Source organism: Platalea leucorodia, assembly GCF_965183815.1.
Source record: "Platalea leucorodia genome assembly, chromosome: 20".
In the NCBI taxonomy this organism is placed as follows: domain Eukaryota; kingdom Metazoa; phylum Chordata; class Aves; order Pelecaniformes; family Threskiornithidae; genus Platalea; species Platalea leucorodia.
Genome location: NC_138842.1, coordinates 6,612,181 through 6,634,853, shown reverse-complemented (window position 1 = coordinate 6,634,853; position 22,673 = coordinate 6,612,181). Strand labels below are relative to the sequence as shown.

The 22,673-nt window shown below is 40.5% G+C and overlaps 1 protein-coding gene across 3 annotated transcripts in view; it reads right to left on the bottom strand.

Moving 5' to 3' along the window:
• Window positions 1-22,673, bottom strand: part of SIK2 (salt inducible kinase 2) — a 58,833-nt gene that overhangs the window by 6,824 nt on the left and 29,336 nt on the right. For 2 of the 3 annotated variants that reach the window (XM_082330565.1, XM_082330566.1), the window contains exons 5-12: window positions 14,139-14,263; window positions 11,818-11,941; window positions 9,521-9,741; window positions 8,044-8,196; window positions 5,450-5,614; window positions 2,046-2,274; window positions 996-1,280; window positions 654-817 (exon numbers count right to left, since the gene is read on the bottom strand). In XM_082330565.1, coding sequence (XP_082186691.1) covers window positions 654-817; window positions 996-1,280; window positions 2,046-2,274; window positions 5,450-5,614; window positions 8,044-8,196; window positions 9,521-9,741; window positions 11,818-11,941; window positions 14,139-14,263 — 1,466 coding nt within the window. The remainder of the gene's footprint in view (window positions 1-653; window positions 818-995; window positions 1,281-2,045; window positions 2,275-5,449; window positions 5,615-8,043; window positions 8,197-9,520; window positions 9,742-11,817; window positions 11,942-14,138; window positions 14,264-22,673) is intronic. The other variant, XM_082330567.1, reaches the window with a different exon arrangement.

Sequence of the window (22,673 nt, the reverse complement as noted above, 5' to 3'; positions counted from 1 at the left end):
TTGTTGTCATGAGAATACCATGAGCACTGCAGCCTGTTTACATCAAGTGAGAGACTCTTGTGAAAACATTACAACTTTGTGGCTGTCAGAACTGAAGTCTACCAACAGTCAGAGAGTAACAGCTGGAGCTTTAAGAATAGCAGACTTCATCTGGAACATTAGGTGCTTACAGTGCCTGTGTACTTCTTACCCATTTTATTCCTGGGGTTTAAGAGAAACTTATTCCTGTTTGCTGTGGCCTGTTCCATTTGAAACAAGTAACTAGGGAGCTGGTAGAAGCGATTTAGCATTTCACTACGCAAATCAGGCTAACCATTATCACTAGGCTTTTGCCCTTCTTACAATTAGACCAGACCAGCTCCAACAGAGAAAGATGTTATTGGGCTTTGTTAAATCTAAACCATCCTTCAGATTAAAAGCAATAATAAAACGTTGGATTTGGCAAGCTAACAAGGCCATCTCACCGACACCATGAGAATGGTAAAGGCTAGCCTGCAAATGCCCATTCTCTATTCTGCAGAAGACAGAAAGGAGAAGAGGGAACTTTATCTGTAAATGAGCTCTTCTCAGATCTCCAGAACACCTTATCCTCTCCTTATCTGTCCCAAAGCATTAACACCTGAAAGGTGGAGCTTCATTTCTGGTTTAAGTACCTGCGGAGGACTATTAATGAGATCCTGCAACTGGGTGGCAGTTGATGCCAGAGAAGGTTCTTCTTCTGATCCCATCTGTTCGTACAGCAACTGGACTTTGTTCAGTTCCAGGATTCCTTTGGTTCGTGCCAGATTCTGGAGGTGCTGTCTAAATGCTACAATTCCTGGAGAAGAGTTGAGCAGAACTGTTGTCAGAAAATCAGTTCATTCGTATCAGGTTAGCACAGCAAATGTGAGACAAGCTGAGTAACAACAAAGTCACAAGGTGGCTTGGCGCTTCTGTGTATGGAGTACATTTGCTACCGTGTCCAGGTATAATGTCACGACAACGGTTATAATTACCTTGTGTCAGAGACGTGTCAGAAGCTCTGCGCCCCTCTCGGAAACTGACAGGAGAGCGGTTGTGGGTCTCGCGCTTTTGGGAGGTGAGTGCTTGCATGGCTGGATTGGCAGGTCTCAGACCTATGAAAGGTGTTGTCATTCTGGGTGCTTGTTGGTTAGTTAGCACCATTTCTTTCAAGGAAGGGGTGTCTTCCAGGAATTTAATATCTCTCTGAATGGATCCCATGTCATACTCTGAATCAATACTGCCCAGAGATGAGTTTTCATCCAATGAGTAGACTTTCCCTGTGACAAAACCCAAAAGCCAGAATAAAAGGAAAGTGCTGCAGTAATTTAGCAAAGCAAAGGAAGTGCCACAGGCTCAAGCTATTCCTGCCACCAGCAACTGTCTTAGAGGAAACGAAACAAAAAATCAAGTTTCATAAAGTAATTGTAATTTAACACTTGCAGTACCAGAATGGGGATTTGGTACTGGCTTTTACATTATTGCATCAATAAGACACTATACAGATGATGTTCACAGGCTTGTTTGGAGAGCACTCGGTGTTTTTTGTTTTGTGTTTTTCTTTCTTTTTTTTTTTTTTTTTACCCCCATAGATAATCCTGACAAGACTGTAGCCTGAGCTGAAAGGCTTGGTCCTCTTGCTGGTTTTGGAATATCTGAGAATCCAAATGTTTGTTTCTGTTTCCCTACTATTCTCCTCTGCCAGCACATCTTTAGGGGATGAACAATTTGGGGACGTGTAGTTATGTGAGAAAGAACAAGCCAGCTTGCCAGACTTTACCAGTTGCTATTGGGGTTGTACATAACTGTAGCCAGCTATATATTTGTTGCTTTGTTTTTATACTGTCTGTACAGCAGGTTTTGGGGTGTTTTATTGTGGTTTTTTTTTCCCTTTGGCCTTTATTAGCAAATGCTAAGTAACAAACCCAAGAAACTCCGTCTTGTACTTGTCGCTCTTAAAACTTAGTGTTTTTCATCCTGGCCTTATTAGATTGAGTGCTGAGAGCAGGAAATGAGCTTTGAGATGTCCGTGCTAACTTCTGTACCTGTGCCTGGCATCATCACCAGCTGATTGGTAACTTCTGCCAGCGTGTGACGTCGCTTGCCACAGCGAGCTGCTTGGAGGGCTGCAAATGCCTGTGCAGGGTCATCTTCTGACTCTCCTTCTGTCTCTATTCCTTCGTCAATAGAAGTTTCCATCATGCTGGTAGGCAGTGATTGGCATCCTTTCCTAATCACCATGGGAGGTACAGGATCTAGCAGGCAGCCATTTACCTAAATGGCACGAGGAGAAGATTGACAGCTTTCAATTATGTGCACAGAGCATCACTCCAAAGCGCAAGAAATCTCTGCCTATCATGTAGACTGAAGGCAGCCTGGATATTTAAAATGTGTGAACCTCCCTGTAATCTACTGAGGTAAATAAGACTTGTTAAGAATTGTACGTGACAAACTAGTCCTTCCAGGTGGGATCACCACTGACATTCCCTTAGTACTCAACTCCCTAAATCTAAATACTCTTATTTCCACAGTACTATGTTCTCTAGGGCTGCCTTTTTTTTTTTTTTTTTTTTAAATTAAAAACCTGGGGCTGCCTTTTTTTTTTTTTTAAGAGTTATTAAAAACCTTTTCCAGCTTAGTCACAAATACAAAATATTTATGGAAGGTACAATATTATTCTTTCCCCTTACTATACCTACCATGCTCAAGATTTATCATGCTCAGATAAGCACTATGAAAAAATAGTCTTGTATTTAATTCTGCAGCACTCTTGCAGAGCCGTAGAGATGTGTTCAAGAATAATACAGTAAATGCATCCTTTCCAGCTAAAGTCCATTTGATTCATGGTGCTCCTCTGCAAACAAAGGTTGCCTGGAGAGGCTGTGGAATCCCCCTTCTTGGATTCACTCAGCTTGATAAAGCTCTGAGCAACCTCATCTAGCTTTGAAGATAGACCTGCTTTTAGCAGGAGGCTGAACTAGAGGGCCTTTAGAGGTGCCTTTCCAACCTAAAATACTCTAGGATTTTAGTTCTGTTTTTATTCTCCAAATCAGTTTGTCCTGAATTCTTCTGTACCTTAACTAGTTCCTTGCCATATGCAACTACTTGGGTTTTGAGGACCATTGCCTGCACGTCATGCTGTTTTGGGGTGGGTATTCTGTTCTGTAATACCATAGGAGCTCTAATTAATGTCCATTGCACAAATCACTCCTACCATTTTGGTAGGATCAGGCTGGGTAAAATATGGATGAAACAACACATTCATTTAGCATAAAACCTGGCACTGCTACAGGTGATTTTATGTAAAACTGTCAATGAATGATTCCTGAATTTTCTTCAAAGCACTTTGGTATATTGAAAACTACTGTGTTTGGAAAAGAAGCTATTAACAAATGGTCTTGCAAGCAAACTATATAGTAGTACTCTAGGAAAATATTTAAAGCAGTATCGAGAAATAGCTATAAATATTTTGAGCATCAGTAAAATGATGATGCTTGTGCAGGAAAATTCTGGATCTGCTGCCTCTATTTTAGTTTAATGGATTATATCTTTAAGCTTAATTTCTTGCACACCTTACTTTTTCCATTTGTGACTTTCCCATTCAAATCCCTTCTACTGATCAGGCAGCAAAAGCACTGGAAAGACTATTTAGTGAGCTGCTGGAAAGGAAAAAGAGAACCAGTACTATGCAGGCAGTTTGCTCTCTGCAGTTTACCGTGGCACATGGATCAGAGCCTGGAAGTCTTTAGCAGACATGTTCTATAATACTTAAAGACACTAAATATTCCCAAGTCAACTGTGATTTGACACCTCGCTGTAGTCACCATTTGTTGATCTACTGTGGCCAAACTGCATCTATAAAAGCAAAGGGGGATGCAAACCAAAGTTTGAAATGTTAATTTCCAAATGCCTTTGAACTGCTGTTTGCTTTCCAGCTGTAAGAGACCACACAAGGAGTTACTTAAAACAGTGATGAGAACCAGGGCCACACTGTTAGTGTTGGTGACTAACCAGTAAGTGAGTAATAAAAGCTTCAAAATGGCAAGCATAAAATCAAACCCCTAGCTGGCACCAGGTAAAATACAATATGCTGAAATCAAAGTTATAATGTGATGTGATATGAGAGAAAACAACAAAAGTTTCATGAGAATAATAATATACTTCATAAATGTAATTCTTTTAAGCTGTTTCCCCTTCCTCACAAAAGCTCTAACTGCTAACTCCCGTGTATTTCCCTTATTCTGTGCTACCCTGCAGAGTATTGTCACAGACCTCAAACTTGCATGGCAAAATGGATCAGACTGCAGCTCCCTTCAGAGAGTTAAGCTGTAACCATACATTTGTAAGGCTGTGGAGCCGTCACATCCTATTAGTTGAGTTCAGTTAAGTCTGTTAACTGTGGAGGTGTGGAAAGCCTACACAGTCTTCCAGTCTGATTACAGGAAACAAAACCCATTAGATGGAGCTGCAATTTTACATGGTCTCCAGTGAAGATTTTACAGGCATTCCTAGTTACAGAAATGGCCTAGCTGAGAACAGCTACAACCTGTTTGAGATGCTGCAGTTCTACTAAGTTTTTGACAGTCAGAAGGTCCTGCTGCTTATTAGCCATTCAATAAAAAATTAACAAGAATGTAACTCTTTTGGCTGGCTTATTATGACATTGGCAGAGATAGGGAATTGCAAGTGCATGGTATTTTAATCGCTTTAGCTGGCAATGGAAGCTTATGGTTAAGGTTCCATTATACCTTCCTGGTCTCATTTCTCTGAACTTTTGGATGAGTAGCTGAGTGGGTTATTCTAGATATTCATCAGTGAACCCTTTGTATTAGAAGCTATATATGAGGAGTCTTCAGGACTTTTAAAAATGTATTTGAGAAGAAGAAGAAAACAACTCCACTATTGTAGGTTGATTTTTCTTTTACAAATGACAGTGTGGTAAGATTGGAGTGTAAGCGAAGAACAGGAGAGGCAGATTAGTGATAAAAAAAAGACACAGCTGTTGAAAGTTCTATGCAAGAGAGAAGTAGAAAAAGAATCTGGAATACCTAGAATACTGATAGAATACCTGATACTCAGAGAATACTTAAATTTAGGGAAATGGGCACAATGTTTTGTCCAGCTAGTACAAGAAATCTACCAATCAAGTGCTTGGATACTAAAGGTCTTTGACTTGCTGTCTATCCTGAGAGGTTATCCAGGAATGACTACTAAGGTCAATGAAGTGACATTAGTTTGGATTAGCAAGTGCTCTGGCCCTGACTCCACAAAGCTTTGTGCTAGGATGATGAACTCTACCCTGTCAGAAGGAACTGATCTTTAATTAATTATGGAAGAGCTACAGCTACTACCACTAGCTGTGTTTTTACTAGGCAGTAATTTAAAAGGCAACTATCTTTTTTAGCCTTAATGATTTTTGACAAAACAGTAGAGTGATTTTAAGCTGTACCTTTGGTGTCTCAACTCTTTCTTCCTCCATAAATGCTGTCTCTCCCTGGCAGTTGGATGGAGGGAATGAAAAGGCTTCTGCTCCTGAAGCTGAGGGAAGACCTGGAGACTGCAACAACCTTGCATTCTGTGAATGCAAGTTAACCGAGGGTACCACGGCTTGTGCCTAAAAAAGATTTTAAGAACTCCAAAGCTGGAACAATTTTAGGTAGAAAACAACGTATAAAGTCAGAAATTAAAAATAAACAATACCTAGCCCACTTCCAAAGCAGGACAAATATGAAACTTATTTCCTCATTTTTGATGAATTACATTCTTAGTCTTTAGACTTTCGGAAAAACCACACCACCCCCCTCAAACACACACCAAACGTCATTAAGCTAGCTACTTATTGAAGCTGAGCGCTTACTAGCAGTAAAGACAGTGTTTGGGACCCTTTGGTGCTCTCCAACTTCTGACATGCTAGAATTCCTTTTTATATTCAGTACAAACCCCCTTAATATTACCATGAGGCACAGATTTCAATGACTTTTCTAACATGCACTGATTCCTGTAGGAAAAAGCTTGAGAAAGAATAGAGCAGGCTGGATCTGAAATAAGATACTTTAACAGAGGGAGCACTGTTGAAGGGAGAGGTGTGCCTCAGGGAACGCAAGCATGGCACAATTAGGAAAACGGTGTTTTTCACTGTGTCTTAACCTTAATTTCCTGAAGTGCAATATCCACACAACTTGCCTGCCCAAAAGGAAACAAGCAGCCTTATACAGGAGCCTGTGGTGCCACCACGTGTGAAAACAAATTATCTTGTTACTCGGGTTAACTGCAAGATTGCGTGCAGTCCTGAGGAAAAAGTGGTAATACGGCTATAAAGTACAGGAATTTAGTACAATAAGGAACTACCTTCTAGGTTTTTTTCTTCCTTCTTGTTCACCTGTCTCCACCTGCTTTTAATACATCTTATAATTAATAATCTGCTTTTCAATACTGTGTCTTTTTATCATTAGAACTACTATTTAAGAAAATAGCTGGTTTTAATCTTTGTCAGCCATATTGTTTTCATAGCTGAAGCGATTTCGCATTCATTTCAACAGAATCCAAAACCAAATAGTGTCTTGCTGCCTCAAGCAAAACAGGAGCAGCATTGTTGTAATTTCTCCTGGAAGTGGAGTCTGGGCACTTGTTCTATACAGCAGCAATACAGTACCTAGAAGGCTGTGAACTTGAGAGAATATTTACTTGAGACCACGATAAATCTGAGTCATCTTAGGCCAAGTCTTTCATGTTTCCAGTTATGCATTAATAGAAATCAAAAGCTGTACAACGTCTGTGTATCTTAATAAAACAAAAGAACATGTAAAAAAAAAAATCTCAGTATTATTGGAATAAGACATGATAAACTGTACATGACCTTTCTTTCTGAAGAAAATGACCAGGGAAGAAGCAGACTGAAGAGCCTTAGACCCTGTGCTGAATCAGTCAGTATAATCAGAGAGGATACTAAATGGACAGCCTTCTGCAGTGGAAGGGCTGGCACCAGATGTAAGGAGCACCACCCAGAATTGCTCTTGATAAAATATATGTGACATCCTTAAGACTTAAATCAATTAGTCAGTCATCACATTGGCTCTATGCACACAGAGGTTTTGCAGCAGTGCTACAAAGCCTCCCATGAAATTGGACTCTTGCTGGGTCACAGGAGGAAAAAGTGGTGCAAATCCTAAAAGAAATTACATTATTTAGGAACAAATCTCTGAGTCTTGAGCCATTAAGAGTCTCATGACAATGATACTTTTATCGGGTACTTAAGATGCCAATTCATTGTGATATCCTAACTTCATAGGTTGATCCTAATATTTTCTTTTGGGTACCTCTCTATTCTCTGCCATGCTTCATTTCATGGGAGACAGAAAGCGTATCTAGAGAACAGCAGGGGAGAAAGTAATTTTATTTTCAACAGGTCCCTTTAGAGTGACTATAACACTAAGTAGAGCCTGTATGCTTTTAGCCCCCATGCTAGCACAGCTCTCCATAAATTCAACAGCTCGTTTGTGAGTCCCATTAAAGATCCTCCAAGTGTTGCACAGTTTCCAGAAATGGTATTTCTCTAACATTTTAACCCATAACTTCCCAGCAAAAGGTTTGAAATTTTCAAAAATGGAAGTGTTCCAATTAGAAGCACAAGCACAGCATTTTCCCTTTAACTGGGAAAGAAACTGGGAGTTAAGGTTAAATTACGCAGATAGCCATCAAAGCCGAAACCATTGTTTGCATTTTGAGCTTCAGAATGCAGTCAACTTTCTCATTTAAAACTTATCTAGTCCCCTCCAAACTCCACTTTTTTTTGGGGGGGTGGGGTGGGGAGGAGGTAGCAGGAGCAGTTGTAGGAGGCATGCCAGACAATTGATTTGTCATCATACAGTTCTGACAGGAGACAAATCCAAAAAACTCTTTCCAAAATGACGGTGCAAGTCTACATACTATAGAAATCAGAAAATAGCAATGGATTCCAAGTGAATCTATGTAGGAACACCATTTTCAAAGGGAAGAATGTCTTGCACAGCTTTAAGCCCACCTCTGCTAGGAATGAGCCCTTACCTTGGCTACTGTCTGCTCAGCGATGGTGCTTGGCCGACGCTGACGAGCATCAAGTCTCTGTTCCACAGGGAAGCTACTCCGATGTGATTTGAGTCTTTCCACTAACAAGTAATAGATAGCAGCAAAGTGGTTATAACTCTTGTTCTGCAGAGACTGAAAAAGAGAAGCACAAAAGTGTGGGTACAGCCAAATATACATTATCTTTTATGATCTACAAGACCAGGAAGAAGAAAGAATTGCTGTCTGGCGGGGAGGGGAATATTTAAGAGGCAGTGGGGTAGGTAAATGTTGTTCTGAATTGAGAAAGTTTCAAACCATAATGCCAGGCAAAGAAAAGCATCAACCTTAGTTTAGTGGGAAGCTCACAGGAGTTTGCTGTGTTCTGGGCTGCAACAGTACTTGTAGCTAATGCTCAGGTGTTACTCTGAACCCTCAAAGATTTGAACCTGGAGAAGGGACTGAGCTGCAGGACCTCCTGAATATATTGGCTATTCCAAGTCACTAGAAGCAATGGGGAACTGAGCCTCTGCAAAGCAGAGAAACTAGCCTCTTCTAGCAGAAAGTACTCAAACTGCCAACCTCCACAATGGTTTGAAGTATCAGCTGTCCTAAAGGAAATGATTGTGTTAATTCCATAGGGAGTCTTGGCATTTATGTTTGGTAAGAAGCATAACGTGGGATTGGACAGAGACATTCAACTGCTTACTGCTTTTATGCTCCTTTCTGAATTTCATTTTCTACCCTCTTAGAAGTTCAAAATGAATTTCCTTTCAATTCTGATTTCCCCTCCTCTCTCTCCATTTGACAACTATTGATTTATCCAACCCCACCCAGGTAATCTAACAGTGTGGAACCTAATATGGCTCCTTTATTTTACTTCTGTGCTTAAGATTCAACTTAGCTAAGAAACAAATCTCCAGAAATGACCGATTGGAAGCAGCAGCAAGTATCACCATTGTAACAGGCAGCCCTACTGGGCTACCATTTTTTACACAGCGCACATTATATTTCTATGCGTCTTCTAGCTTGAAGCAATTGCAACATCAAATTTTTTGAAATGGGTGCTTGTTTAAATTAAAGTAAATATTTAATACACTGAAAGAACAGTACCTAGTCCTGGGATACGTGACCAGAACACATTACTCTCTTCCATGGGTTCTAATTTGGGTTCCTGACGCAGAAGAGTATCCTTTCTCTCACAGTGCTGTCTTTTCATTGACGTGTTTTCCTCTATGGGCAAAGGATGCCTTGGTCTGGAATAGCTGGGTATGGCTGGCCAGCATAAGGCACACAGGTGAAGTTGTCTGTGGGCCTACTGCACAATGTTTTGCCTGCCATTTGCATAACACAGACACCTTATCTCCGCTAACTGTTGAAATAAAGAATGTTGCAAGCAACTCGGGTAATACGCTCTAGTCATAAAAACAGAACAGGAGACCTTCCCCCCAGGGACAAATATTGTTTTAGTCTATTTTACCTCAATAGTTTTCTGTTGGTCTATTCCAAGACTATGCATTAGCCGTAAGACCTGCTCATTATACTCTCCAATGGAAGGCTCGTTCTCCTCTCCTGGTGGATAAAGAATAGGTCTCTGTGCAGGAACTTCTATAAGCATCCACTTGTGCTCCTTAATCTGAGCAATAGTTAACCGTTTGGATGGGTCTAGGACCAACATTCTTCTAATCAGATGTTCACACTCTGTTGGGAAAAAAAAAATTACCAACCTGCTAAGTGGTACTTGCATATATTACCCTGAGACCTACCAATCCAGAGCATGACAACAGGAAACTGCCTTACTTCTACCTAACTTCTGTGCTAAATACATTTCCTGAAAGCTAAAACAATCTCTCAAAACAAGATTAAAAGTCACATTAAGGACAAAACCCCAACTTCTTTAAATGCATGGTATGGCTAATAGTGCCAGTCCTTCTACACAGCTCCCACAAGAGGGTAATAGCAATATTTAATAGCTCTTCGAAGGGGCTTGTGCTGTTCTAAGTACAGTGCTAACATTAACTGATAAAGCTTCAAACAATCTCTGTGAAGTGGGGTGGGGAACAATTAGCATCCTTCTCCAGCACAGTTTGAAACAACATGTCCAGGCTCATAAAACAAGGGGCTGGCAAAACTAGGGTTAGTGTCTGGATTGTTTTTTTTATTTCTACCCTAGTGGTCACAAAAACAAAGGTAAAAATAACGTCTCTGTGGCTGTGAATAGTAGCCAGTGGGTCTGCAGTTTTATCTGCTTTAATTCCAGGGCCAAAGCACAATCAGTAGCTTTAGGTGTCAGAATAATTCTGAACACACCAAACCATTGCTGCTTTCTGACTACTACGTAGTGGACAGCATTAAAACCATCACAGTTTTCTTCAGATCTCAGTTGGTGTTTGGAAGATGAGGGCACGAGAGATGAACGTGCAGTTGGTATATGATAGGAAGTCAATGTAAGTTCCTTTACAGGAGCTTACCAATCTGCCATGGATTTCTAGCTGACCGTGATATGGCTACAGTACAGTTGTTATGAGTCAGTCTGTTCAGGTAGTCATGACAAATAGTTTAGAGAGATATTTCTGGCTATTTATTCCTGTTTCTCTGTCTTGTTTTCACAGTTTTGCTAAGAGGCACACCCTTCCCCACTCCCTGCATCACCACGTGATCAGCAAGGGGAGCAGCAAACAGCCGTGAAAACAGCCGATCTACCCTGCAGTCACAGCAATGATCGCAACTCGCACAGAGGTACCTGGATCTAGCTCGCGGGCCTATGTCAGCAGAGTCATAGGAACACGATATAGTTCAGCGCCGGCCGCAAATGTGCCCGGGAAGCTGAGGGGTTGCCGTGGTGCCGTAATGGCATTGCTAAAAGCAACCGAGTGCTCTATAGCTACACCGTAGTGGCTATTTTCAGAGGGGGTGTGCAGGGGAGTAACATGCCACCAGAAAGAAAAAGGGGAAGACCAGAAGGTTTTACACCACAGAACTCTTAACAACAGGGCTGAAAAACATATTTTTAATTCCCTTTTAAAAAAAGCACAGAAAGTGGTATATCAAAAGAGGATTTGATTGAGGAAGGTTGTTTTGAAGTAATCTGGTTTAGAGACCCTTTAATATAGGGAAGCTGAAGGACACCATCAAACCCTGTGTAAAAATGGCCCCACTTGTTCTTGTCTGAACAGGCATGAGGGAGAGCGAAACCCAACAGATGGGGCAATTAAGCGAGGGAAGATCTCTCAGTCGCGTGTGGGAGTGCCAGATACATGACAGTGAGAACCTGGCATGTGAACTGGTTGTGTGCTTTTTTGCTTTTGTTTAGCAGACACTGTCAAAAACCAGGAAACACCCAATCCACAACTTAGGTTTGACAGTGATATTGCTCTCAGCATATTTTCTTTCCATGTTAAAATGTATACAGCCTTGCAGGATGAAAGCTAATTGCTACACAAATGTGCCTCTCCCCCTGCATCCCCATATTTCTGCTCACAGTAGGATGAGAGATCCTTCAGCTTCCATTTCGACTCTCTCCCTGCCCATGGGCACAGCCACACTGCAATCTCTATATGCATTGTGCAAGGAAAAATGGGTTGGTTTGCCTAGCAGCAGCCTAACTGCAAAGGCATACAGCTCACCCACGCTTATTTGTGTTTCTTTGCAAAACGAATAGTCTGCCATACCATAATCTAGTGTGCAGATGCACCACCCTTTGCTGTACTGCAACAGATCATTCTAGAATTTACTCAAGGTTTACCACACCAAGAGCATAAGAGGACAGATTGTTACCTTCTGACATGAAATAAGGGATCCTGAACCTTCCTTCAAGAACTCGTTGCCTCAGTATGGGGAGTGTTGGTCCATCAAAAGGTAATGCTCCACAGACCAAAACATAAAGAACTACACCCATGCTCTGCAAGAAAGAGAACGTTCACTTCATTTTTCAAGCTACAAGCAAAACCTCCGAGGTTGGTTAGCCAAATCCTGTCACAGAAAAAAATTAAAATCATGTTCTGCAGAAGCAGGAAATTTATACAAAAAGGAGTTAGATTTCTGAAGATCCCTAAACATTAAGAACACTCAGCTAACCCAAAATGGCTAGGCTTGCAGTACCTTGTGCTGATAAGCAGGTAAGCTGAAGTGTAATGGGTTAGAGACTCTGGCTGCTAGCAGGAAGCTCCACGCAGATGACTGAATGATACCTGAAAAGTGAGCCCCAACTTCAGGTGAGAATTAGAGATACTTTTTATTAATCTCAATGTTGTTCAAACAAAACCAAACCTCAAACAGCAGCCGCTCAAGGTAGGAAACTGTAACCTTTTACGTTTACCCATTTGCAAAAGCCTGGGTAAGAGGCACGCTGGGAACTTCATGAACAGTCAGCTTCAAGGGAACACCAACTACTAATTCTGCACTGCTGTGTGCAGTGCTGAGCATGAGGGATTATTTAATATGAGCAAAAGGATACAATCTGGGCAAGAGCTCTCCTCCAACTGCCAGACTCGTTTTTGAAAGTATGCGAGTTAATTGGCACTGCAAGTGGAAATAGTCTTGCCGTATATGCCAAAAAAATATAGCACCACACTAGATGAAATAACCACACCAGACCCTCATGCCAATCAGTTGGCATAGATAGCCACAGCACTGGATTTTTCAAGGGGAAAAAGCAGGCATTCAACATTCACCTTAAAACTTTGTGAGTACACAGAGATTTTAAAATCAAATATACATTTAAAAAGTCACTTCCTTCCTTCCGTAACTTGCCAAAAACTGAACTGTGGATTGTTGCATTCCTCCTGCAAGCCTAGCTCTTTCAGCAGATCTATTCTGTGACTGGATGCTGCAAAGAGATACAGAATCCTTAACTCATCTCAGAAGATAAGTGACGATGATGATGATGATTTTATCTTAAATATAAACACACGTGCACTTCTATTTGTGGGCAGGCAGATTCTGTTAACAATTTAGGATCTTTTATATTTAAAGACTATTTACCAAAGTTCAGAGATTCACTTCTGACATTCAAACAGTGCCCGTGCTACTTGAAACAGTAAGCATAGCTGAGGTCTGCTGTATGTTATTTACCAGTTACCAAAAGTTCAGAAAGGCTGTAGCCTTTTTTTTTAAAAAAAAAAAAAAAAAAAAAAAAATCTATCTAGCTACATATGTATATGTATGTGTATATATATAGAGAGATATACATGCATACACACATATGTATCTAAAAATCACGGGGTTTATTTGTTAATGCAATTACATTAATTTAAATTAGATTAGCAGCTGAAAGGTGACTTGCCATGAACTGCCCTGTGTGTGTAACAGGCTCTGACCAAAATGTCAGTGCCCATGTTGTTATGCTGTCTGCAATATTATCACTGCAAACCTGATGCCAAAGCAGAGACTGCCAAATTGTACTGTCTCTGGTTGCTTTAGGATATGAATCCGTCATTGTAAGTACCAGAATACTAAAATTAAAAAACAACCAACCAACCCCAAACAAAACCAAATTAGGAATGAAAAGCAGTCTCTGACAACACGTGAAGGGTGCACAGAACTTAAATTCATTTTAGTCCTTTTTCCATTGCATAAGAATGTGGGTTGCGCGCTCTATCCTCTTCCATTAGAGTAGTACGCATGGAGACACACCGATTCAAAAACATGCAGCTGCCTGCAGTAGAAATGTTTGTGGCACAAATGTGCTTGTTTCCAGCTCAAAGAGCAAAGCAGTCACCATCTCTCCTGTGTTTCAGTGGCTCAGAATCCCTTTAACCTCATTAAGAACTTACAGCCTTGCAAGTTCAGTTCCCACTTAATGCAGAAGATACTAAATGCACTGAAAAAAGCAAAGTTCATGCATTCAGTCAGGAGAGCTTTTGGAGGAGCTACAGTTTTTCCTCTAGTGGGCTAGCATACACCTACAGTGTACATTTAATAGCCACCTGGATAGGTAACTTCAATTCCATTCAATGTTAAGAGGCATTTTATGACACTCAAGAAATACAGCTGAAGACTAACAGCTTGTCTGCAGCTTAAGAAAAATCAAAGATGATTCCTTAGTTCCAGCTTCCTAAAAGTTGACTTGAATCCAGTTAAAAAAAGAATAATTATACCCAGATATCCAGCTGGGGTCCCTCGTATTGCTGTCCTTCAAAGACTTCTGGGGCTGCATATGGTGGGCTTCCACACCATGTCGTCAGAGGCTCACCACTCTTATAGAAATTTCCAAATCCAAAATCTGTTGAGAAATTGAGGGGAAAGTCACTCTAAACTCCAGTTGCATGATAAAGAATAATTATAGGCATGGACTAGGCCTGAAAGCTCACTTTCATTCATGAAAGGCTCTATCACAAATCCTTTTTTCAGTACTCCCACTGGAAATATTTCTTGGGATGCTGAACGTCCTATACTGCTATTTTCATGACAACTACATAATTATTAAAACACTCTGCAAAACTTCACAACCTGTAGGAGTTTTGAGTAAACTTCTACCAGTTTGCTAAATTCAAGTTTATAAACAGCTATCACTAAAATTCAACAAACTGACAATCATGCATACATATGAGCTTATTTACTTGCCAAGAGATATTTGAGATTCAGTACTGGATCTGAGATTTCCTGAGTTTTCTTTAGGTGCTCTCTAGCCTTGAATACACAACAAATTTTGACAACAAAAGCATCAACTTTGGGGATGGGAGGAAGGAACTCTACCAAAAGCAATAAGCATAGGAAAACACAAAGCCTTTTGCTAGGAAGGAAACTCTGCTACTGGGATTGTCTATAGCCCTTTTAATCTACAACTGAAATTTACCATTCCACAGCTAAGCAGTTCTTTTAAATGTTTCTTTTATGGCTTAATATGGGACCACACTGCATGGTGGGTCCCATGGGACCTCAGCATTTGTGATAATCTATAGTGAAAAGCAAAATGACAGCCACTATTACATAGAGACATGAAGTCAGATGGAGTCTGATGCTTTTTTTTTTAAGCTTCCCCTGTTGCTGCTCTCCCAGGTTGCCTTTTTTTTGTTTTTACCAGAACAATACAGCAAACAACATTAATACTGAGGGAGCTGGCATAATGACTGAACTGAAACTGATTATTTTAAAAATGCAGGATTTCAGGTGGCTGCTACCGCTCCCTGGTGCTCTGATCTGTAGCTCTCTTGCCTTCCACTGCTCTTACCAGTGTCTCTTTGGAGCTCTTCACAGCCCAGATCCTCCAGTTCCTCTTAAATCGTGCCATCACTCTCACTCCCGCTGTTTAGTTCATGCATCATTTGCTTTAGCATTCTTTACTCTTCCTGCCAGAATCCTAAGAGTCCCTCCCACATCCACTGCAGATACCCATTCTGAATACAGTCCTTCCATGACAGTCCTCAGTATTAATACACACGGCTCTTATTCATCAGGCTTTTAATAAATAAGCCATTGGAGCACAGTGTTTGGATACACCTGGTCACACCATGAATCAAAATACTTGCTCCACTGAAGTCTAGTGGAGTTTTCTCATGCAACATTTCTCCCTGTTGCTCCCAGCATTACTGCTCTGTACTGCTTAGTCCTCTATTCCACTTGCATTGCAGGCCACCCTGTCTGTTCTCTGTGATAACAAATGCTGTTAATACTAAAGTAAAGAAGGAGAAGTTCTCAAGGACAGACATATGATAGCAGGAACAAATATTATTTGGATTTAAGGCTTTCAGGCAAACTGGCTTCAATTCACTAACTGGTCAGCTGTATCTCCAAAGGAAATACAGAATGGAGCATTGGCAAGTGACATGCAGAGACTGGCAAGCACAGCAACGTTGTTTGTTTGTCAGTGGTCTACTCCTGTGTGAACAATGATTTAACTGTTCCCTGCCACTTTTTCCACGCTGGAGCAAACTATGCAGTAGAAGGTTACAGAAGGTTTCTTTTCTTAAGGTGATAATGCTTTTACCCTTGTACCTAACCAGGCTCCTGCAGAATAATACTGCATGCTGGTGTGACTCGAGGAATCCTGTGAAAGTCAACAGTGTTGCTAAACAGTAATCAGGGTGTTGATTTAGTACTATCAAGTGCTGAATACCTCAGAGGTATGTTAATACAATGCGGCGCTGATCAGCAGATAGCAAAACTGATAAACACTGTGGTTAGCAGACACAGTACAGGCACTGGTGGTACCACTTCATTTACTTGTATTTGTATAGGTTGTGTTACCCAGAGGAAAGAGCCTGGCTCTCTCGTCATACATCATGAGCTATAAAACTACGAGAGAACCCTCAGAATCAAAGCAATACAGAGATATTAAAAAAAAGTTTACCAGGCTTAGATGAAGTTGACAAACCTGGAGTTGTTTTAGAGAAGCAGTATGGAAACTGAATTGGACTGCTTACACTGAGCTTAACAGTAAAATTATTTGGTTGCTTTCCTAACAGAAGGACACAAGAACTCCAGCAGTTCTTTTAATAGAACTCTTCCTGCAACGTACATCAAAAATGAGCATAGGCAGAAGAAGCAGTTTTGGGAACACCAGAACTGGAGAGGCTTTTAGAGCATTTTTTTCTTCTGTCTTCCAAGATTTTCCTTAGCATGTAATAAGGTATAGAATCATAGAATAGTTTGGGTTGGAAGGGACCTTTAAAGGTCATCTGGCCCAACCCCCCAGCAGTGAGCAGCGACATCTTCACCCAGATCAGGTTGCTCAGAGCCCTGTCCAACCTGACCTTGAATTTTTCCAGGGATGGGACATCTACCACCTCTCTGGGCAACCTGTTCCAGTGTTTCAACACCTTCATTGTAAAAAATTTCTTCCTTATATCTGGTCTAAATCTATCCTCTTTTAGTTTAAAACCATTACCCCTTGTCCTGTCACAACAGGCCCTGCTAAAAAGTTTGTCCCCGTCTTTCTTATAAGCCCCTTTAAGTACTGGAAGGCCACAGTGAGGTCTCCTGGAGCCTTCTCTTCTCCAGGCTGAACAACCCCAGCTCTCTCAGCCTGTCCTCATAGAGAGGTGTTCCATCCTCTGATCAGTTTTGTGATTCCTTCTGCAACTGTTTCCACAGCTAAGACATACCACCCACTGCTTTAACACCTGTACATGCACCTGCAGGAATGTTTTTGCCTTTTGAGGTTCCTGCTCTCTGTCAAATTTGGTTATGGGCAAGCAATGGGTTCAAAAGGTATCTGGGAAACATACACAAACAGCATGATCTCATAGGCCTTTTGGCTGTTTTCGTTAATTCTTTTAACTACAAGGTCACTAAAGATTTCAGCAAGAAATCTACAAGACTTAGAAAGATCCCAAGTCTTTGTGTACCACTGGTTAATTCTTATTACAAAGACTACCTCTTTAATACCTTCCTCACCTCTGCTTCCTTACTGCATTGCACTGCTGACTCTCCATTGCATTAAACAGTACCACTAATATAAACAGATATTTTTAGTTGTCTTTAATGAAATGCACTAATTAGGAATAATAGAGAATCAAGACTATGCAACCATCCAGCTCTCAGTATGGAAATCTCTACAGTGGGTAACATGCCCTGTAAGGTAATAAAAACAGTCACTATTCCATTTAGCAGCAATATCGCTGGGGGGCATTCATAATATAAACTGGCCTTTTTTACACATCTTGTGTTGGTGGTCCATTTGATTCAGGTAGGCAACTGGTAACTGTAGATCAGCCACAGTCACACACGCACACACACACAATGTCATTCTGTCCTCATTTTATCCTTCCTTTTTCTAAAGCTCACTTGTAATCTTAAAGGAGCAGCTAGATACAGCAATATAAATGTCTAACCTCACTTAGACCAGTTCTCCATGGTGTTCTTCCACAAAAAATGCATCTTTAAAAATATTTTGCAACGTGCATAAAGCGGCTCTTTGTATTTAGGAATTTCAAGATATTGATTAAGGAATTTGTCTCTCTTATCAGGGGTTTTAGGGTGTGAAACAGCATACCAGTTTTACAGGTGAGGACACTGGAATAGAGAAGTTAATAGACTAACCCAAATTCAAGTAACAAATCAGTGACTGACCCAGGCCAGGGCCAGGCATAACTGAAGTGCCTGGTCATTCTCTAAACAGCAAATGGAAACCAGTCACTCTCTGCTGAAAACTTTTGCCTCAACATTTCCACAGCCTGAAATTCATTGCTGTAATTCTGCTGTAAACTTTCTGCCGCCTTTAACGTACATCACGTGCTCCGGGCACATCTCAATCCAGTGACCCAAATACATCAGCGTATAAGGGGAAGCACCAAGTCTCATTTTCTTTTGTAAACATTGGCCTTACGTGTTTTTCCCTCAGTTGTAACTATACAGCCCAACACTCTGCATATAATTCATCACTGTCTCAACAACTGATCAGAAACTGCCTTTTCTTTTAAATAAACTAGTCATTCTGTGAAATCTTATTACAGAGATTTCTGAATTTTCTATCAGAAGGGATCAAGTCTAAAAATAAGCAGGATACTCCCATCAGGCTAGTCCATGATTGGAGGATAAAGATACTAGCTTAATTAGCAGCAGCAAGGTCCTGTTGAAAACATAGGAAAATGGGCTGCATCTACTTTCAACTACCTGACCACACACCTGAAACTTCTAGGTCTAACCCAAAGCTGCCAAAAGACTGCTATTTATTTGTCTAGACCCCTTAAAGAAACTAGGCCAGGGGCTGAGCCTATTACAGATAATTCCATACTGGGCCGTCAAAAACTTTTCCCGGGTTGCACTAACCCTGCAATTATTTACCCAGGAAAACCTCTAATTTGGATCTGCAGGTACTCTGAAAACTCAGTCTTGCTTCACAGACAGATGGGCAGGTAACTGCTCTGGCTTCTTGCACGCTCCAGGTAAAGTCCAGTAACTCTGCTGCAATGACAAGAGCTAAATCTCTCTGGTGCCAGTAACTCCCAAGCCATTCTTCATAATTCCTCTTGCAGAAAAAAAGTATCCGATCTTTACCTGCCTTGGAAGTGATCCCAAAGTACCTCAACGCAGTTACAAAGGACGTATTTCCAGAGTCAGCTGACAACTGCAAGAACGCTAACTGCACCATTTGCTGCTGTGTGCAGATAAAGCCTAACCACAGGAGTAATTTTGGGACACCCACTTCCAATATGCTGCAGAGAGTATGGAATAGAATATTCCTGCTCTTTTCTGGGAAGTTCAAAATAGCTGTGGGATGGGATTTGCAAGGTCATTAAAAGGGCTAACAATAATAGCAACAAGTTCAAGTCAGTAGAAACATGGCATGCCAATTCCTGGACAACGAAAATTCAGCAAAGATTCAGGTCCTTAACACTCCATGAATAAGATCTGCTCATAGTAATTCAATCTGTGGAGCTCTTCAGTGTCACCCACAGCTGTAGGATTAATCCTTTTCACTTCTCATCTCAAACTAACCATACCCATTATTTGCATTCACACAGAGCAGGAATAGATACATCTCTCCTATCCTTGTAGTTTTACCTTTTTTTCCTTCCTCCCCAAAATGCTTTTGTTCTGCACAAGTAAATCTCTGTTCTAGGAAAGCTGATTTGGTCATTAGATAGTTTTGTCATCCTCCCTTCAAGACTAGAACTACAGGGCTTATCTAACATCAAATCTGCTGAAGTGATCCTAGTGACAAATAAGGAGCTGCAGCTCATGGCTTCAGTTTGGAAGAAACAATTCATGAGAATCTACTGAAGAAAGATGATGATCAGAGCCTTCGGACTTAAGCAAACTGCTTGGTAAAGGGGCTCTGGGGCATAACTAACTTCAAAACTGTTATATTTCATGATTTACCTTAATAGATTTGATTTAGAATCATCTTCTAGGGCAGCAGAGTAGTATTTGGTGGATTGATTACTTTAAAAATCTGACTAAAAATTTGAGGACTTCTAAAAACATAAACTCTAGTTCAAATAAAAATGATTGAGTTTGCTGGAAAGTGATTGGTTAAATCAGAGCTACAATCACTCTAGCTCCTCAGAGATTTATGTATGTGTGTGCTGACTGCTAATGATGAGCTGTCATTTTTGTGATGACACTCTTATCCCTCATCTATTTTTGCACTGTCAACAATCAGACTGGAAACTTAAAAAACAGACAAATATTTAAGCTTCATTCTACCCTTTTAAGCCAATGTCCTTAAATTAATATGGTATTCCAGATAATTAACATACTTCGTTAGAAGAGAACATCTTGCGCTACTGTAAATATCTGGTACAGGTGGAATCCTCAAGAGTTTAAATCTCCAACATCAGTCCAAGGTCACTGTCTTAGCTCGAAGTCAGAAAATCAGATACCCAGTCTCACAGCAATGAACTTTTGGGACTTGTCCATAATCAAAGAAGAGCCCCACTGCCTATCGATAAGAAAGCTACAATGCCGCAAAGGCTATTTGAAGGTCAGACCACACGCATGATCCATAACAGCGTCATGCTCTGCAAGCACACAGAATGCCTGACAGTTGCATGAACAATTACGCAATGGCATCCTCGCATGTCACCATACTCTGGAGGTGCAAATGGCCAAGGTCAGCTCAGATTCCAGATCTACATAAGAAACACTGAATGTAATATTCATGCTATGCTTCCTTTTACATCCTCCTTCAGTTCTGAAACAACGGCAACTTTCGCTGTAATAACAGAGAGGGAAACAACAAAGTCTTCTACCAAAAAAATCCCTCAATAGCTGTAGGTCACCTGCCTTTTTCCTATCATAGCTAGACTTTTGTTGTGAATTTTTTTATTCTCTTTGAGGATACCTTTCTTCACAAATAATTGGCTTGGCAACCTTGACAATGCTTCAGGAGACATGAAGCAATTTCTTCTCTCAGAAGCATTTTGCCATCTGTGTAGGTGTCATTAAATCTGATCTCTCCCTTCACTTATCTTGAATTTGTCAGATGTTCAACATCCTCTTAGTACCGCAGATAAATATCAATCTTTATCTCTGAACTGCAGCTCCTACTTAGGTGCCACCCTCATAAATCTTCATATCAGATTCACAAGTACATATATGTATGTCTGTAAGCACAGCTACAGAAAGCATGACCTGCTTCGAAATACACAAGATTTAAATTCCTAAGAAAGTGAAACTCTTTGCCTATCCATACTGGATTTAAATTAGCTATTTGGTGAATGTGAACACATGGAAGCCACTCCCAAAAAGAAACACGAACATATCTGAACAGCAAAAGACCGAACAGAGTCTTTAAGTATGACTGATCAATAGAAGAGAAGCTTCAGGTTTATGTTAAAATTAGGATTTTTGTTTTTTTACTGTTATCTTCACATGCTTAATTTCATAACACATAATAGTTTTATTTATAGTTACCAAAAGTAGCTCAAGAGCAAGGACATCTTAGAACTGAATGGCATGATCCTTGCAAGGCTGTTACTTTTGCTCCCTATCTGAGCAATAGAATTACAAAACTTATGCTGTCAAGACAGTGCTTGACTGGGTGGAACAGCAGCAATTGGCTTGCATCTAATGGTCTTGTGGCAGCATAGACAATTAAGTTTTATTAGGCAAATCCATGAATGAAAGGTCTATAAATTGATACTAGAAGGAGTAGCCAAGGATGCACACTGTATAAGCACTAATACAACAATACTGGCTGCTGGGGCTTGGTGGTAGGGACGAGCACAAGGGGAATAGGCTGCAGAAAACGGTCAGCCTGGTATACTCTCCCTGTCGCTGCTAGATGGATCTGACCCAGTACAGAACTCCTCGTGAGTCTGTGCGCCTTGTCTAGGAGTATGTGTCTTATAAACCTGGAAAATGGTTCCTTCATTCTGTCTTTGATCTGCAGTTCTAAAACTTCAATTTCTTCCCTTTTTCATGGGCAAGGAATACCGGTATCCTTCAGTTATGAATTTCTGCTGAAAAAATAGCATGCATTGACAATACAAAGTACAGTAAGAGCCAGATACCTACTAATTCATATTGGACTTTTTCATGTAACGTAGGACTTAAAAACAGTGTTGTGTATTTCAGCAATCTGCTCTTATCTTTAGAATCCAATTATATTCTATTGTTGGACAAAATAATTACCTGTGCAGGGAGATCAGCATTATTTGTTAGGTTACATAAATTATTATGGCTACCTCTTTTTGTTTCCATTATGCTTTCTACACTTGTGTCTTCAAATGATGTTAGACCATTTCTTAAGAACTCAAGAATTAATAGCATCCATGAAAACCATTTCAAAGAAAAAGTTCAGGATTTAGATAGGATACTGGATGCTTGGTCCATTGGGCTTCCTCAATTTTTAATTATTGCACTCTCGGTTTAGTTGTCCCGCTTTTTGGAGTGTTAGAATGGCCAGGATTCAATTAAGCACAAAACAATCACTAGTTTCTCATTCTGTCTCTTCCTCCCTCCGCCTTGTTTCTACTTTGCAGTTGCTGATCTACCGTAATCGTTCTGGATCAAAGGTAATCGTTTTTAACCGAAGAACACTGTTAAGATTTCTCATTCCAGTGAAATAGATTTTAAGAACATTACTGATGTTTAATGGAAAAATGTGCCAGCCCTCAAAAAAACATATGCCAGCCACAGAATTCTTAAAGGACTGAAATTGGACTCATTACCAGAGAACTGAGGTTATATAATCATAGGATCACAGAACAGTTTGGGTCGGAAGGGACCTTAGAGATCATCTGGTT